Source organism: Rhincodon typus, chromosome 15 (assembly GCF_021869965.1).
Source record: "Rhincodon typus isolate 14 chromosome 15, sRhiTyp1.1, whole genome shotgun sequence".
Taxonomy (NCBI): domain Eukaryota; kingdom Metazoa; phylum Chordata; class Chondrichthyes; order Orectolobiformes; family Rhincodontidae; genus Rhincodon; species Rhincodon typus.
The window spans coordinates 9,733,318-9,753,273 of NC_063346.1; the positions used below are offsets into that span (position 1 = coordinate 9,733,318).

The following is a 19,956-nucleotide window of genomic DNA, read 5'->3' on the forward strand; positions in this document are numbered from 1 at the left end:
GAATGTGCAGGGATGTGCAGGATGGCAGGGATGTGCAGGGATGTGCAGGATGGCAGGCATGTGCAGGGATGTGCAGGGATGTGCAGGATAGCAGCACTGGAACTCTGTCCTCGCTCACACATCAAGACTGGTTTACAAACATACAAAGAACTGAAACCAGGACAACATAGCAACAGGCCCTTTGGCCCATCAAGCCTGCGCTGATACATGATGCTTTTTACAACAAAAATCTTTTTGACTCTATGGAGTCCATATCCCTCCATTCCCTCCCTATTCATGTGTCTGACAAGATGTTTCTCAAATATTGCTGTTGTATCCATCTCCTCTGGTAGCACATTCCAGGCACTTGATGCCTTTATGTAAAAACAAAACTTGCCTCTCACATCTCCTTTAAAATTACCCCCTTTTACCTTAAACCTATGTCCCCTGGTAATTGACATTTCTACCTTTGGAAAGATTCCAACTATCCATTTTATCAAAGTCTCCCATAAACTTCTGTCAGGACCCCTTCACCCTTTTAAGTTCAAATGAAAACAAACCAAGTTTGTCCACATTTTCCTCATAGATAATACCTTCAAGCCAGGCGATATCCTGGGAAATAAAAACCAAAAGAACTGCGGATGCTGTAAAGTAGAAACCAAAACAGAAATTGCTGGAAAAGCTCAGCAGGTCTGGCAGCATCTGTGCAGAGAAATCACAGTTAACGTTTCGGGTCAAGTAACCATTCCAGAATTGAGGAAGGGTCGCTCGTTCTGAAAGGGTAACTCTGATTTCTCTCCACAGACACTGCCAAACCGGCTGAGCTTTCCTAGCAATTTCTGTTTTGGTAACATCCTGGTAAACTCTTTCTGTATCCTCTTCAAACACTGTCACACCCTTCTTGTAGCATGGAGACCAGAGATGCACACAATATGCGAAATGTAGCCTAACTAAAGTTCTATACAGCTGTAATGTGACTTGCCAATTTTTATACGCTATGTCCCGACTGATGAAGGTGAGCATGCCATCCACTTTATCAACTTATTTCCTCGTGAGACATTGGAATTGCAGACCAAGATCAGTTAATGGCCTAATTTTTTCTTGTGAATGATGAAATCCCACGGCTGGTGGCAGGACCCTGGGTATATATTGCCAGTGGTGGTCAATTAATAGAACCAACACAGAGGTCCCATTCCATTATGAATGTGGTCTTCCCTCAGAGCTCCAATGCTAGAATTGCTCACGGAAGAGTCTGGAATGGGGTGGCCCTTGTGGCGAGGGTGGCCTTCCATAGGCCAATGGGTGCCCATAAGAGGGAGGTAGAGGGGAGACCATTGCCCAATGGTACTGGGGTTTAACTGAACAGGTTTGTTCCAAATCACTGACATACTCAGATTGAATTTGTTTTTTTTTTAAAATTCATTTACGGGATGAGGGCATCACTAGCTAGGCAGACTCTTTAGGGATGGGCAATAAATGCTGCCTTGCCAGCGATATCCTCATCCCGTGAATGAATATAAAAATAAATTGATTACCCATCCCAAATTGCCCAGAGGGCAGTTAAGAGACAACCACATTGCTGTTGGTCTGGAGTCACATGTAGGCCAGAGCAGGTAAGGATCCCGCCCTAAAGGACATTACTGAACCAGATGGGTTTTTCCGACAATCGACAATGGATTCACAGTCATCGTTAGATCTTTAATTCCAGACATTTATTGAATTGAAATGCCGTGGCAGGATTCTAACCTGGGTCCCCAGAATGTTATCTGGGTCTCTGGATTAACAGTCCAGCAATAATACCACTAGGCCATCACCTCCCCATTTCATAGTTATTCAGCTCCAGTGACTGACTTCCAGCCATGGCTTAGCGGATAGTACTCTTACTTTCGAATATCAGGTTTGTGGGTTTAAATATCCCTCCAGGAACTGAGGGCAGCCACTGAGAGTGGAGGTGCCAATTTTCACGTTAAATATTTGACTTGAGGCTGCCCTCGTGGATGAAGTCCAAAAGATGATCATGATTTTGGGTGAGCCCTGACCTGCATTTGTCCCTTAATCCACAGAACAAGAACGAACTGCCTGTTAATTACCACATTGATGTTTGTGGGAGCTCGCTGTGTACAAATGGACTGCCGTGTATCCTATAACAACTGGGGAGAATTTTTCATATCCAGAGGGCGTAAAAGGCGCTTTACAAATGCAGCCCCACCTCTTCCCCACCCCCCCATCCCCCCAATGAAATAACACTGTCATTTTCACATCATCCTAGTCAGGTGAGCCATACCCCCTTCCAGCTGACCCTGGTACTTTGTGGCAAAATCCAAGTGTTTGTTTTGTCCTTTCACGCTAACCAGAGCAGGTTCCGTGTGTAGTTGCTCACCTCCCACAGGATCGACATTCTCAGCCTGCCCCAGGTGTCCTTGACGTCTCAGGTTACATTCCTGAACAGGCTATATCCTTGTCGATGGTATCCATTACCAGTCCCTGGGGTCAGCCATTTTTTTTGAACAATGCTACCTCGTCTTGGTTGCCCTATTCCCGTTCAGGCAGTTTATTCCTAATCACATTGATATTTCTGGATCCTATTGCAGATCACCGACACAGTGCATTAGCACATCAATAACACAGTTCTCGTCCATTCAGACTGCCAAATCCAGTTAATTAAATTTTTCTTTTCAAAATAAAAGAGAAACCTCATACATTTAACTTCACATGTTGCAACAAATTCAAAGACCACCAACCTTGATGTTGCTTGCAAAGAGACCACCTACAATCTTCAACAGTGACTAGACTTCATTCATCAGCTTGATCCATTTTGAACTGAGCCTGTGTGCATCTGCAATGTCCAGCAGTACCACATCTCAAAGTCAGTTTGACGTAAGGCCATGACATAATGGCTTCACACGTCCAGGGTGCGCTTTGCGAGATCCCTGGCCCATGACCTGTGCCTGCGGTCCCATGCTTTCGTGTCCACAGGCTGTCAGCCATGGCTTGGAAGTGGCGGTCTCACTTGAGTCAGAAGCTTGTGAACTCAGATCCCACTCAACAGTCTTGTACATCGTCAAGGCTGACACCCGGTATTCAAACAGAGGAAGTGTGGCACTGTCTGAGGTGCCATCTTACAATAACCTTAATGTAAAATAAATAGTAATTTTGCACATGCTTACAAATTTAGTTATGATACTTGCCTTGCAGGGCACGGCTGGGTATTGCAGGTGATTGATCCTGTGACTGGTCTTGTCTGTGCGTGGCACAAGGTGGAGTTGACTTGAATTAAGTGGTCCTGTAGACAATATGCAGTGGACACCATTTTTCCTGTAAGGAAGACAGTCTCCCATTAATGTTTGCAATATGCCCATGTAAAGGCTACAGTGCTAGCTTGGGAGTTAATAAAGCTACTCATGAGGGATGATGTCCTCACCACTAATAGCTCCACGGCTCTGGAGTTTGCTGGTGTAGTACCAGAACATCAAGCTAACTCGACATCCTCTTGGATAGGGACAGAATGAAAAGAATGCAAGGTTCCTGTGCCTGAAACTTGTAGAAACACACAGCACCAAGGGTGGCCATTCGGCCCACCAAATCTGTGCCATCTCTCTGAAATTAATCCCATTCCCCTGTGTTTTCTCTGTAGCCCTATACTCTTTTTTTTTTAAATCATCCCCCGCAACCCCAGGAATATTTCCAAGCACTTTGAGAAATTTATGAAGGCTTTTCACTCATCTCTCATGCAGTAAACTCCAGATCATAACCCCATAAGACCAAAAGACATAGGAGCAGAAGCAAGCCACTCTGCTCCATCATTCAATGAGATTGTGGCTGATCTGATCATCCTCAACTCCACTTACCTTCATTACTCCCTAACCCTCAATTCTCTTACTTACTACCTCAGTCTTGAATAGACTTAATGACACAGTCTTGACAGCCCATTGTGGTGATAAATTCCACAGATTCATTATCCTCTGAAAGAAAACTTCCTACTTACTTTCATCATAAATGGGTGACCTTTACTGTGAGATTATGCCCTCTCGTCCTGGATTTTCTCACAAGTGGAAACAACTTCTATGCATCTACCCTGTTAAGCCCCAAAGAATATTGTATGTTTCAATAAAGAGTATTCTCATTCTTCTGAACTCCAATGAATACAAGCCCAACCTACTCAACCTCTCCTCTCCTCATAAGTAAATCCCTTCAAACCTTGTCTGGGATGCCTCCAATACTAGTATATCCTTCTTGAGACCAGGGGACCAATGTCACTCACAGTATTCCAGGTATGCTCTGACTCATGCTTGTATAGTTTTAGCAAGACCTCCTTATTTCAATGCAGCATTCCCTTTCAAATGAAAGCCAACAGTCCATTTGTCTTCCAGTTAGTCACCAAACTTGGGTGATAGCTTTCTGTGATTAACGTAGGGCAATACACAAAAGCCCTCTGTACTGCAGCTTTCAGCAATCTTTCACCATTTAAACATCTTCTATTATTCCTGTTAAAGTGCATAACCCTCACTTTCTTCCAAATTATGTTCCATCTGCCAAGATTTTGCCCACTCACCTATCCAAGTTGAATAAAAAGGCTTCTCATCTACTCCTTGTGTGTTTTTTTGCCAATGACATGAAAGCCGTTTATGCTGTTTCAACACCCTACTTTCTTTACTTGTTCATGAGATGTGAACGTCACTCGCCAGGCTAGAAGTTATTGGCCAGCCTAAATGGCTCTCGAGAAGATGGTGGTGAACTGCCTTATACCGCTACAGTCCATGTGTTATAGATACACCCACAGTGCTGCTCAGAGTTCCAGAATTTTGACCCAGCAACATTGTCGGAATACAGATATAGTTCCACATCAGGACTGTATGCAGCTTAGAGGGGAACTTTCTGGTGATGTATCTGCTGCCCTTATCCTTCTAAATTGTAAATTTGGAATGTGCTATTGAAGGAACCTTAATGGGTTACTGCAATGCATCTTGTAAATGGTACCCACAGCTTGAACCATGTTGAATATAGTGAATGGGGTTCCAATCAAGTGGCTAATTTGTCCTGGACAGTATTGAGCCTCCAGAGTGCTTTTGAACCTGTACTCATCCAAGCAAATGGTGAGTATTCCATCCTGCCAATGTAAACTGATTTAATCTATCAAGTATTTCATAATTGTCATGAAAGGTGTGTCATATATATGCTCATATTTAGAATTTGGATTGTTTTGCAAAGAAAGGCAAATGGATGGGGATTAGTGTGTGAGGGTTTTTTTTGTCAGAAGGTCAGGAAGTCATTCTGGAACAGTGACTTCAATGCATCAGTTCCATGGACATATATGACTACAATAAAGGGTCTGGAAGAATCCCTGGATTGTTAATGCAATAAGAGGTTTATGCTTTTGGGTGTGTAACAATTAACATAACCACATTCAAAATTTTTTTCTTGGTTCAGTTCAGACAACACCAGAGAGTTTTAATGAAAAGAATCAAGAGTTGAGAGTTTCAGTTTATCTGTAATAAATAATTTTCAATTCAGAGGAAGTGGGTCACTACAGTGGCATTGGGTTTTTTAATTGAATTTATGCAGCTTTTAAGCCAGGATAACTTGGGACACATCTTCCTGTTGTTAGAAATGAAGGCATTTAGGTCATCAAAATTATGAAAGCTTTATATCATTAGGCTTGGACAGGAGTTATAAAATGATCTCTACAGTTCAAGGAGGAGAAACTGGAAGGATCAGTTCAGTAGAAACTTGCACTTGAGTTAGGAGTATCAGTTCTCTGGAAATTTGTCTTTGTAATGGATTGAACTGGGAACCGACCTGAAGCTTCATTTTAATGTTTGTGTCAAGGTCATTCTAATTGTAATGTTGCTTTGCTTGCTTTCTTTTGTGTAATAAACATATGTTTGGTTATTAAAAAAACACCTGCAGCCTCATATGAACATTTTTTAGTGTCTTATCAGCACAATTACTAACTCAACAAAAAATCTATTAACACACAGAAACAGAAAGTGCTGGAGAATTCAGCACATCTGAGCTTTGAGATCTGAAGAAGGGTCACTGGACTCAAAACATTAACTCTATTTTCTCTCCACAGATGCTGAGTTTCTCCAGCAATTTCTGTTTGAGTGTTTCATACATCCAGCATCTGCAGTTTCTTTTTGTCCTATTCTATATGATCTACCAAGCCAGGTTTCATTCTGGGATCTGAATTGTCTGGTAGTATCAACAACTGGGATCATAACATATCTCTTAATTCTCCCCTTAAACTTTCTCTGCTTTAAGGAGAGCAATTTCTGCTTTTCTTTTGTCTCTATGTACCTGAAGTCCCTCATCATTGTTATCAGTCTTGTAAATCCCTCTGTACTCCTTCAAATGGCCAGACATCCTCCTATATCCTACTAGAATTGAACAGAATAGTACCTTATCCATGATCATCATCCTTTTTTATTCCTTTATTTAAACACTCACTCCCTCTACCACTGGCACAGAAAGGTTATACAGTAAGCAAGGTGCTCTGCAGGAAATTGCCCAGTTTTCTTTGAAATCAGTTTTCCATTCTGTGACCTCCAGGTATATCACAGTTGCATTGAATACTATTACTTCAAGTTACAAACAATTCTGATTTGGAACCATTTCTTCACTGTCTCCGAATACCCCTCCCTAATATTATCAAGGGTATACCCATTCCATGAAATTGACAATGGATCAAGAAAGCAGCTCATCACCACCTTCTCACCAGCCATGACGGATGGGCAGTAATTGTTGGACATGCCAGCGATTCTTATGTCCTGTGGGTATTTGTTCATGAAAAAGGAATAAAAAGGGGAAAATAAAAGTACTTCGCTGATTCTGCATGGAGGCAATATAAATATTCCTCTGGCCATAATGTGCATCAATAACGTGTACATTTCTGAAGATGGGTCTCAACCCGAAATGTCAACTTTCCTGCTTCTCTGATGCTGCCTGGCCTGCTGTGTTCCTCCAGCTCCACACTGTCTTATCTCTGACTCCAGCATCGGCAGTTCTTGCTATCTCTGAGTCATCAAACAGTGTTGCTTTGTCCCTTTGAAAGTTTACTATTCAGTAATAAGTGCTCGTCTCTGTGCAAGATGGACATTACTGAGCTTAGCTGCTATGTCCCAACCGTAGAAATAAAAGGATGTTATCTGATGTCCACACTTACACATGAAGGACAATTGCATGGACTGAAAGTAGCATCAGTGGGTGTGCTAGTGGTTGAGAAAACAGGTCCCAGCATGACGGACATTCTCAGAAAAGGTGCAGAGGGCAGAGGAGGAATAAAATCCCAGCTATGTCCTAATAAGCGCCTGCCGAACAACGGCTTAGAATCTGGAGCCTTGTAATTTTACAGATTTATAAGCCACCTTGAAAATCCTTCTCCACCCCAGCCAGTTCAAGTCATTCATTCCACAATGCAGCAGAGATGAGTACAATAAGAAAACAAACAAAACATCTGTCACCAGGTTAAAGTTCAGGTGAGGCGGGTCCATTTGTCAATAAGTAGCATTTTTGCCTCTAAAACAAAAGGCTGTGGGCTCCATACCAATCCAGAGATTTTAGCTGTGCTGGAGTACCAGCCCAGAGTTCAGTATGGTGCTATACTGTTGGAGTTGTGAGAAGGCATTAAACTGAGGTGCTATCTGACCTCTCAAGTGGACGTAAAAGATTTCGAAGGGGAGCACGAGAGTTATGCTTGATGTCCTGGCGAATATATTTCCCTCAATCGAGAAGAAGACAAAGTTGGCCTTGAGATCATCAGATTGCTGTTCGCAGCAGCTTACTGTCCACAAACTAGATGCAGCATTTCTCACGTTAGAACAGTGACATCATTTCAATAAAAGCACTCCACTGGCTGAGACACTTGAGGTTCTGAGAGGTGCTACATCAATGCAAGTCATTCTTACTTTCTGAAGGAGCAGCGACTTCTCTCCAAACATGTAGACAGCCTATTCATTCATGGACAAAAGCAAACTAAAATGATCATTTTCATCCCCTAGAGATGGTTCAGCAAGCACGTACTTGGCTTTGCTTGTAATGCGCACCAACATGGGATAAACACTGCACAACATCCAACGGCAAATTTTGGGCTGTATCAGGATCTGAGTGGTCTCTACTGGTGAAGACTCACAAGAGAAAGAAGTACCAACTAATTTGTATTTTGCTCTGCTTTTAAAATTAGGATGAATGGCATTTTAAGTTTTGAAATTTTAAATTAACCTAACGCTTTGGGGGAAAATCTTACTCCGATTTCCACTATCTTCTGTGTCCTTCCTGGCTTCATCCCTGAAAAGAAAATTCCTCATTTTAGTATTACCCTTCCACTTGAGAAAATAATTTCGCTTTATCTTCGCTGTCATCTTTTTCACTCAGCTCAAACACACCAAATAGCTAAACAGCTAACCCCTTAGTCACCTATACTCAAGGATGCATAGTGCCAACAGTGTGTACCATCTACAAGGTTCACTGCAGCAAGTCAACAAGACAGTTAGAATTGCAAGGGCAGCAGCTGCATGGGAATATCATCAACCCATACAATTTCTCCCTTAGCCATTCACTATCCTGACTTGGAAATATATCCCATTTCTTCAGTGTCACTGGGTCAAAGTCCTGGTACTTCCCTCCCAATGGCATTGTGCAAGTACCTACACCCCAAGGACTACAGTAGTTCTTGGTGACAGCTCACAGCCTCACAGTGCCAGGAACCGGGTTCGATTCCAGCCTCAGGTGGCTGTTTGTGTGGAGTTAGCACAATTTCCTCCCACAGTCCAGAGATGCGCAGGTTAGGTGTGTTGGCGACGGGAAATACAGGGTTACAGGGATAAGGTAGGGAGTGGATCTGGGTAGGATGCTCTTCGGAGGATTGGTGTGAACTCCATGGACTGAATGGCCTGCTTCCACACTGCAGGGAGTCTATGATTCTATGAATGCTGTGCAATGGATCTGTAAAGTCTAAAACATTGTCTGAAAGAAACAAACACGAAACACATGCAGGATTAAAACAAAAGATGAAAATTATTGCATTTTCTGTTGTCATGTGGCTATGCTAAGCCTGGCCTGTGGCTTACAGATGGCAATAACGATATTAATGGAAACACACAGTGGCCTGGTTTTGCTGAGTGAGCTACGAGTTACAAAAGGGCCAAAGCCACACTCTTCAGCAGAAAATCGTCCATTGTCTCTTGCCCTCTCGGGGGGTGGGGAAAAAAAAAGAGTTTCTTCTCTTCAGATGAACAGGGAAGTTACTCACCTCCTGCACATGATGCTGAGCAACCTGATCGCACGACCACCCAGGTGTAGTTGTGTTTCCGAACAGTGGTCTTGCTTTCATTAGCAGCGATTGGCAATGTGTACTCCCAGGCAATACCTGGATTTTTGCCTTGTAAAAGGATCTGAAATGTAAGAATGGGGGTGGGGCAGGAGGGGGTTAAGAGGGGAAGAAAGACACATTGAATAGGTTTATTGTCAGTTACTGTCCTCCACAAGGAAAATTACATTCAAACTCAGGGGGAGATTTATTAGAGGCGTTCTAATTTGTGAACAGTTTTGACAGCGTAGACAAGGGAAAGTTGTTGCCATTGGCAGCACTGTTAGTAACCAAAGGGGACAGATTTAAATTAATTGACTAAAAAATGAAGATGCAATAGAGAATATTTTTTAGAAGAGCTGCAAGAGCTGATTTGGAATGTAAAGCCTCAAAGGGTCATTGGAGGAGGTTCACACATTCTTCAAAACAAAATTACATTTTTTTTAATCATTCCTGGGCTGTGGTCATCGTTGGCTGGTCCAGCATTTATTCCCCATCACTAGTTGCCCTTGGGAAGGTGGCAGTGAGCTGCCTTCTTGAACCATCGCAGTCCATGGGTGCAGGAAAACCCACCATTATTTACCTCTCGACTCAATTCCTCTTGCGATAAAGGAAAAATATAACTCGCCTATGTTTGTGAGTGCATGCACATGTATACATTTTTGTACAAATGTGTGTGTGTGGTGTGTGTGTGTGAAAATGTTATGGAGTCATACAGGTCTACAGCTCAGAAAAAGGCTGTTTGGTCCACTGAGTCTGCACCAGCCAAAAAAAAGACACCTAACTATTCTAAGAGATAGCAAGAACTGCCGATGCTGGAGTCAGAGATAGCACAGTGTAGAGCTGGAGGAATACAGCAGGCCAGGCAGCATCAGAGGAGCAGGAAAGTTGATGTTTCGGGTCGGGACCTCTGAAGAAGGGTCCCAACCCGAAATGTCAACTTTCCTACTCCTCCGATGTTGCCTCACCTAACTATTCTAATCTCATTTCCCAGAACTTGTCCCACAGTCTTGCATGCCTTGGCATTGCAAGTGCAGATCTAAATACTTCTTCAATGTTATGAGGGTTTCTGCCTCTACCACCCTTACTGGCAGTCAGTTCCAGACTCCCACTGCTCTCTGGGCAAAAAAAAACTTTCCTCACATCCGCTCTAAACTTCCTCCCGTTTACCTTAAATCTATACCCCCGGTCTTTAATCCCTCCACCAAGGAGAATTTTTTTTCCCGTCTAAACCCCTCATAATTTTATCCATCTCAATCAAGTCCCCTCTTCGTCTCTTCTGCTCCAGGGAAAACAACCCCAGTCTATTCAATCTCACTTCATAACTAAAACTCTCCAGCCCAGGCAACATCTTGGTAAATCTTATCTGCACTCTTATAGAATCCATATACGATGCGCATTCCAGAACAGCACATAATTCTCTAGCTGCAGCCAATGAAACATTTAATACAGTTCCAGCATAACATACACATGCATTAATTTCCAAGTGGTGATAAAGCATGTTGCTTATTCACTGGTCCATGGTGAGAATGCATGCATTCTAGTCAAAATTAGTGTTCTGTGTCCCCACTGAACTTGGCTGGATTCTACCATCTACTATTGAGGCATCAGAAATATGCAGTGCCTGTGCCACTGACATTGCCTATAAACATGTGCCAAATCCAAATAATCAATCAAATAGACTCAAGGGCATAGCAAGTTACTAGAGTGCTGAGGAGGAAGTGTTAAGGTTAAGTTTGATTCTCGATCTGTGCTTTAGCTGCCAATGGGCTGTGAACTGGCAACATTCATTCTTACACTGCATAGCTTCAAAATCCCCAATTGCCCTCTGTGGTTCATTTGCTAACGGTCTACTTTTGCGTAACAAGTTTGTGGTTTCAGGACTCGGACACAAAAGTTAAGGCTGGCGCTCCAAGAGGTGTCAGCTTTCAGGTCAGATGTTAGACCAAGGTGCCTGCTCACTTGGTTGTAAAAGATTCCCAAAGGAGAGCAGCATAGTTACCCCTGGTGTCCTCGTCAATATTTACCTCTTAAATCAACATCATAAAAAATAGATTAGCTGGTCAATCTATTCTTGCTCTTTGTGGGAGCTTGTTGTGTACAAAACTGGCCACCTCACTTGCTACATCACACCAGTGACTCCACTTCAAAAATACTTCATGGGCTGAAAAAATCAGTCATTTGCTAAAATTAAACCCTCTTATTTCTTCTTGTGAAAGTTGCATAGTTAATTAAAGTCTTGAATTAGACTAAGCCAAGACAGAGAATGCTAACTGGTCTAGCAAGATCTGCACCAAATCTTCTGAAGATCAGAACCATTATTCACACACCCACTGTTCTTTCTCCATATCCAATTTGCTCTCCAACTATTGAAACTCCTGTCTTACTCCAGTAAGCAAAGCTGCCATCGTCCCAAAGAACTATAGGGTTACTGTTTCATTGACAACTGATGGTGGTTTAAACTGAGGTATGCCTCAGGTGAGGGGAGAGGTAGAGAAGGCATGACCTTCATGATGATCTTGGGAATCGAACCCATGCTGTTGGCATCAGTCTGCGTCACAAACCAGCTGCCCACCCAACTAACTGACCCCCCATTAATTCACTACACATCAGAATGTTATTGTTTGGAAAGGCGTGCACAAAGATGTAGGAAACTAAAGAGTATGGTGGGTCAGCAACTGACATATTTCCTTTGAAATCCAAGTTCAAATCCGACCCAGAATGAAGGGGTGAAAGTTGCACTTGTTCTGAAAGTTTGGATAGTCCTGAAACTTCTTGGTGACCATAGGTCTAGTGCAAATTCAGAAGTTATTAACAATCCTATTAGATCAGGTAGAAAACAGATCTGTTCAGAAGGGAGTTCCAGGATTTTGAGCCAGCAATAGTGAAGAAACAATGACGTAGGTCCAAGTCAGGATAGTATGTGGCTTGAAGGATAACTTGCAAAAGGTGGTGTTCCACATATCAGCTGCTCTTGTCCTTTCAGGTGGTAAAGGTCGTAGGTTTAGAAGGTGCAACCGATGGAAATTTCATGGAAATGTCCTTGAAGGTGAGGACTGCAGCAAATTACTTTGGGAGAGCCACAGTTTTCTCCTGAATCCAACATAACCAGGGAAAGGCCATTAAGACTAGACATGGCGCTGATATGCAATAGGCAGGAGCAGTCTGTAACATCTTACTGTCTGAGAGCTGGTTTTTCAAAATCCAGCAGAATGCAATGATAAGAAGTTACTACAAGGCTGCAAGAGATTAGCAATTTAGCCTTTTCTCTCCCCTGACCTCTCTTCCATCTTTTTACATTACAGAGAAAGCCTCGGCCATCTATTTGCTTCAATTCTTCACTGTTTCTCGCTCCTGAAAGAAATTGTAAACAGAGTCTGCTTTCAGGCTCCGACCTGTCGTCTCCTTTGGCCCAAATCTCCCAGAAGGTTCTGACCAGTTATCAGTTCTTTCAAAACTTTATGGTTGACATAATAAAAAGTTTACTTCAGTATTATCAAACCCATGATAAGCGTCTTTCACATCTGCCTTTATATGTCAAAGACTAACATTAAACACAAAATGTTGCCCTCTTGACCACAGAATTTCAGTGCAATAAATTTTACAGCTTCCTAAATCCTGATGTACACACACTGTGGGATTGGAATGAGGCAGCTCCCTCTATTTGTTTTCCCAAGTGTGCATTCTGGCTGAAGCCATGCTTTGAGAGTTTAGCTTAAGGCACAAGCTGTAGACAATGAGACAGCAGCAACCTCCCAAGTAAGTAACTTGTTGCTCATGTTTAATTATCTCTTCAAGGTGGGCCATTACCTTTATCACCAGATGTGCTGGAATTGCTCTGTCCCTCACCCTCTGAATGCCTTGGGCTAGACAGTAGAGTGAAAGCCAGCCAAAGGTTGTTGCTGCAAGTCACCATCCAATGATCCTCAGCTCAACTTGAAAAGTAGCTGAGAAGTTTGGGTTTGGTTATGTCACTGTCATAGAAACAGAAACATATAAAATTGCAGCAGGTGGCCATTCGGCCCTTTGAACCCACTCTGCCATTCAATATGTTCGTGGCTGATCACCGAAATCAGTGCCCCGTTCCTGCCTTCTCCCCTTACCCTGGGTCTATAGATTACTAATCCAGTTCTGTTACCATTGCCCTAAGAGCTACATCTGACTTCTTCTTTAAAGCACACAATGTTTGGCTTCAACTGCTTTCTGTGACAGAGAAATCCTCAGGCTCACCACTCTTGGGTTGAAGATATTTCCCCTCATCTCAGTCTGAAATGGCCTGCCCTGTATCTTTAGGCTGTGACTCCCCAGTCATCAGAATATCCTGCTTTTACCTTGTCTCATCCTGTTAGAATTTTAAAGGTTTCTTTGAGATTCCCTCTCATTCTTCTAAACTGCAGTGAATACAGTCCTAACAGATCCTAACTTCATATGTCAGTTCTGCCATTTCAGGAATCAACCTGACAAACCTTGTTTGATCCCCCTCCATAGCTAGAACATCCTTTGTGGATAAGGAGGCCAAAACTGCTTATAGTGTCCCAACTGTGGAACAGTCTACAGTCATTGAGAACTTCAGCTACAGAGTGCTAAGACTGTGGAACCTGGTACCATATCAGCTGAATAGCAAAGTAGCATTTCAGGGGAGGCTTGACATGTACATGACTCAGAGAGTCATGTACATTTACTCAGAGAGTGGTAGGGGCGTGGAATGCATTGCCGGAGAGGGTAGTGGAGTCGGCCTCATTAGGGGCATTTAAGTGGCTATTAGACAGGCATATGGATGATAGTATAAGGTAGGGGTGGAGGTTAGATAGACCTTAGGTTTAGGGTAAAAGTTCGGCACAACATCGTGGACCGAAGGGCCTGTACTGTGCTGTACTGTTCTATGTTCTATGAGGGAGGGATTTGTGAGGACACCGTATATACGCTGATAAGTTGGGTTGAATGGCTTACTTCTATGTTACATACTCTACAACTTTCATTCTCTTTGCCTTGGACAAAACATTAAACATAATATATTGGAGAAGATTTTGTTGCAATGGTAACAGCACTGGACTGGTAATCTATAGGCCCAGTCCGAATGCTCTAAGGACATGGGTTCAAATCCTACTACGACAATTCAATAAATAAATATGAGTTTGAAAGTTACTCAATAATGATGTCACGATAACTGTCATTGATTGTTGTAAAAAACCTATCTGGTTCACTAATATCCTTTAAGGGAGGGACTTATTTGGTCTGGCTACATGTGACTTCAGACCACAGAAGCGTGGGTGATTCTTAAACGTCCTTTGGCATGGGCGAGCAAGCCACTCTGTTCATGGGCAAATAGGGATGAGCAACAATTGCTGCCCCACAAGAGATCCTCACATCCCATGTTTAAAAAAAAATCATTTGTGGGATGTAGACATTACTGACAAGGGCGTCATTGGTTGACTATTCCGAACAAATTGACCTGAGAGGCTAATTCTTGAATGACTTGGTGGTTTGATCCATCTGAATCGTTGCTTAGCCACTTCAGAGGGAAATTAAGGAACAGCTACAGGAGCATGAGGAATTAAATCACACATGAAAATAAAACCACCTTGGTCCTACCAGACTATAAGGCTGCTCTCTCATTCGAGTGAGAGTCAATTAGTGCTGGTTTAACCTGGAGTCACCACTTCCTCAGGCAATGGGCAAAGCTGAGAAGGAGAGTCCTACCTGGTAACCTCAGGCAGTGTGGGAATTTGAACCCACACTGTTGGTGTTACTCTGGACTGCATACCAGCAGTCTGGCCATCCAAGCCAACCAGTTTAATTTAACTAATTCAGAGCTCCCTCACAATGCAGGTCTGGCAGCATCTATGGGGAAATTCTGAAGAAGAGTCATATCAAATCGAAAAGTTAACTCTGTTTCTCTCCTCACAGATGCTGCCAGACCTGCTGACTTCCTTCAGTATCCTCTGTGTTTGTATCAGCAAAAGGCGAACTGGGTGTCGGAGCCAGGTTTTCCATCTTAAACTACATTAATGAGTCAAATAGGGTTTACAACCATCCATCAGCTTCATGGTCGCTTTTGCTAATACAGCACCTTCATATTTCCGCAGCTTTTATTAAAATTCTGTAAAACAGTAAGATTTGAACTTAGTCTCTCTGAATCATGAGTCTAGGTCTCGAGGTTATAATGCAGTAATGTAACCATTGTGCTCCCTTAATTCATTTAATCAATTCACAGAAAAAGTGATCAATTATTGATATTTAATTGTTAAGAATCTAAGATCCTGCCAGTACAAGGAAAGTTTTGGATCCTGTCAGAGGACTGGGACTCCAGATGCCGTACACCAGGAGAAAAAGACAATGGCCACATAACTTCCATTTGTTTTGATGATCAAAATGTATTGATCTTTCCAGACACGAGATAGTGTGCATCTGCTGTGCTTCAAATATCAAGTTTCAAAGCGTCGGCAACACAAGGGAAAGGAAGAATTGTCAAGTACCTACTCAGAATAGGCCACTTTGTGCTGGGATTTCCAAGTGGAATTAGTACCCGACAGACGCTTCATGTATTTTCTTTTGGCGATATTATGAAGGCATCAACTCGAAACAAGGTCATGTGACACAGAGTGGGAGAGAAGACAAAGGAGAGGTAAGGTTCTCTTGAATCACCAAGAGAGCTCCTCCACTAAGACCCTCAACAGTCTTATTTCACCCTTCAACATTAAAACCGCCTGGTGGTGCAGGATGGCTTGAAGCCTAAAGGGTCCAGGTTGTGAGAGGGGGCCCTCACATGTTTGAAAGAGAAGAGGCTATGGATGTAGCACTGACGTCACAGCATAGCTCAAAGATCAGTAGTTTCCAATTTGTGTTTTTTCAGTGCGTCCCTCCCGAAAATCCCTCCCCCATCCTCAACTCCACTTTACTCACTGAAGCTGACATTCTTTTAGAATGGTTACTTTGGAGATTCCTACCCTCTGCATCCCATAATAGCTGCCTGTGACAACCCACTTGAGACGGACCTGCAGGGCACACCCATTAAGAAATGTGTTTGGATGCTGCACTCCAGATGGCCTGACAAACGACTTCAAACACTGCGTACTACTTGAGAGGCAAAGCACTTTATTGCAGCTTATATCTTGAACACTTGTACAAACATCAGCCCTCCACACAAAGCTCTCCAGAGAAGTGATGGCCTCTGACAGAACACGTCCAGCTATCTCCCCTCTCACATGCGGCACTCAAAGACTATCTTCCGGAGACACTTCATTCTGTTTATCTTTTTAAAAAAAGGCTTTTAAAATTTTTTTTATGTATAATGAGCAAAATTCCTGACTCCCCTCAACCCCCATGTCAGTTCTCTTACTGGATACGATACCTCATGCGAGACTGAGCCACATAAACACTGAGGGACTAGGTCTAATCCCCTGGCTGTCTGGCACCCTTTCTGCTGAAATGACACACTGAGCTGATTTTAAGTCGAGGTACATGAGGATGTGACATTCATGGAGTCACCATAGTGCAGGAGGAGACCCTTGAGCCCATTCAGTCCTCTGTCAACTGTGGTTCTGGGGGTAATATGATTGCTTCTATACCACAAGGTTCTGGGTTCAAGACCCACTCCAGGAGTGAAGTACAGAAATCAAGGCTGATACTTCAGTGCAAGTGGAGAAGGAGTATTGTACAGTTGGAGCTTCCAGTTTCAGATGAGATGTTAAACTGAGGTCACATCGACCTGCTGGGGTGGATGTGTGAAGATTTGTGAAGAAAAGCTGGGCAGTTACCCTAGATGTTCCAACCAATACTCATCACTCAAGCATCAACATAAAAAAATTGATTATATGGTCATATACTTATATAACCTCATGATTAGGGGAGGTAATGGTCTAGTGGTATTATCACCACATTATAAACCCTGAGAACCCAGGTTCAAATCCTGCCATGATGGAATTTGAATCCATTGTTTTAAAAAAAATATGAAAAATCTAATGATCACCATGAAACCATTGCCAATTGTCAGGGAAAACCCATGTGGTTCACTACCGTTCTTTAATGAGGGAAGTCATAGAGTCAGAGTCATACAGCACAGAAGCAGACTCTTCGGTCCAACCAGTCCATGCCTAACATAATCCCAAACTAAACTAGTCCCTGCTCTTGGCTCATATCTCTTCAAACCTTTCCTATTCACATACTTATCCAAATGTCTCTTACATGTTGTAATTGTGCCCGCATCCACCAAATACTCAGGATATTCACTCCACATGTGAACCATCATCTGTGTAAAAAATTTGCCCCTCATGTCTTTTTTAAATCTCTCTCCCCCTAGTCTTGAAATCCTCCATCCTAGGGAAAAGACAACTACCATTATCTCTATTTATACCCCTCATTATTTTATAAACTTCTATAAGGTCACCTCTCAGCCTCCTACATTCCAGTGAAATAAGTCCTAATCTATCCAGCCTTACTTTACAACTCAAACCTTCCATACCTGGCATCATCCTGGTAAATATTATCTGAGCCCTCTCCAGCTTAATAATGTCCTCCTTATAACTGGGTGGCCAGAACTGGACACAGTACTCTAGAGGAGCTTTCACCAATGGCCTGTACAATCTCAACATGATTTCTCAACTCCTATACTCAAAGGACTGAGCAATGAAGGCAAGTATGCGAAATGTCTTTTTAACCATCCTGCCTATTTGAGACGTAAACTTCAAAGAATTATGTAACTGCACGCCTAGGTCCCTCTGTTCTACAATACTACCCAAGGCCCTACCATTAATTGTATAATCCCTATCTCTGTTTGTTGTGCCAAAATTCAATACCTCACATTGATCCAGATTGAACTCCATCTGCCATTTTTCAGCCCATTGACCCATTTGATCAAGACCCCTTTGTAAACTTAGAGAACGTTCTTCACTGTCTCCAGTGTGTTGTTCTTACCTGGTCTGGCCTACATGTGACTCCAGACCCTTGGCATTGCTCTTTGGGCAATAGGGATGGACAACGAACACTGGCCTGGCCATCAAAGCCCACATCCCGTGAATGAATTAAAGTAAAAACATATCATTGCTTCAGTTATAAAAGCATTGATTGAATATGGATATTAATCTGTCATGCCTACACATCAAAAATGAAGTCCATTCCAGTTCTCACTCCAGCCAGTCTCATTCCCCAATTGGACGAGGGCAGGAAAACTGACATTTAGAATCTCTTCTCATGGTCAATCACAACAGCCATCACAGGAAAACCCAGAGTGGTTGTCAAAGTGAGAGTGTGAAACATATCTCAGAGGTTGAGTATGAAGGTACTGGATAGTCACAGCTTACTTGTGGGCTGATGGGGACCATGGTTCAGCAAAGCTCCATGACAGAAGTATGATCTCTGATGAGGAGTTGGTGCAGTGGTAATGTTACTAGATTGGGGATCTAGAACTCCAGTCCAATGTTGTGTGGACATGAATTCAATTCCATCAAGCCAGATGGTGAAACTTGAATAAAAAATGTGGAATTAAAAATATTTTAGTCCAATGACAACCATGTGACCACTGCTGCTTGTTGTTAAAAACTCATCTCGTTTACTAATGTCCTTCAGAGCTTCATCCTTACCTGGTCAGGCTGACATGTGACTCCAGACCCACAGCAATGTGGTTGACTCTTAAATGCCCTCTGGGCAATTAGGGATGGATAATAGCCAGTCATATCCGTGAATAAATACATTTTAAAATTACCTTCATATCATCCTTTAATTATCCATCAATATCCATTCTCCAAGCCCTGTATGTTGTCCCACAAATGACCACTCCCAGCATCCTGATCATCTTTTGACCATTTTTTTTTTAAACTGCAAAATACTTTTTAGTGTAAAGTAGCCAGAGTGTAAATTCTTAACAAAAGATCTCCCATTGAATTGCGTTATACTATTTTGAATGTTCCACTGCTCTGTCCCATCATACATCCAACGTGTTAGCATCAACTCCAATTCTGTCATTTAACCAATTTACAAGATCCATCTTTATGAACTCCTGCTCCCTTCTTAAAACACATCAAAGCTTTGTACCACATTTTCAACCATTATATTCTTTATTTCCAAATTCCCCTGGTAGCACCAATTAAGTTCTTTAAATGGTCAATTAATGGTAATTTAAAGGGCTCAGCTCACCACCTCCCTGATCAGCTGCCACATCAGCAGGCAGGAAGGGTAGTCAGTGTCCTGCCTGGGAAACTACGATGACCTGCCAACCAAGCAACGATCTCCATTTGCCACAATTGGAGACATGAATGGAGCCAAGGGGGTAGTCTCTGAAAGCTACACCATGCCCCCGCTACTGACCTCCCTCAATCCCATTTCCGCACAGCCCTCACTCTGCAAACAGGAGGAAAAAAGGCCTTCTGAATCACCCGAGGCACAGGCCTTGACTGATGGACTTTAGGGCCCAGAAGCTGCCCGGATCTGACTGGTCAACAGGTTCTGCTCGGTTGAGGCCTGCAATAGGTTGAGACACTCGTCCTGCCCACCTGTCAGGTCTCAGTGAGGTGATTGGCCAGTGATCTGGTGAGTTTACCTTCACCAATAGGGGGCAGTAAAATAGTCACCACCCAACACACACAAAACAAAAGATGGATAAATCATGGACAACAAGGTGCAGAGCTGGATGATCACAGCAGGCCACGAAGCATCATAGGCGAATAGCTCCTATGATG

The 19,956-nt window shown here is 42.8% G+C and overlaps 1 protein-coding gene across 1 annotated transcript in view; it reads right to left on the reverse strand.

Moving 5' to 3' along the window:
* Positions 1-19,956, reverse strand: part of adamts18 (ADAM metallopeptidase with thrombospondin type 1 motif, 18) — a 269,956-nt gene that overhangs the window by 51,497 nt on the left and 198,503 nt on the right. The window contains exons 17-18 of the mRNA XM_048605849.1: positions 9,227-9,368; positions 3,168-3,294 (exon numbers count right to left, since the gene is read on the reverse strand). Of these exons, the coding sequence (XP_048461806.1) occupies positions 3,168-3,294; positions 9,227-9,368 (269 nt within the window). The remainder of the gene's footprint in view (positions 1-3,167; positions 3,295-9,226; positions 9,369-19,956) is intronic.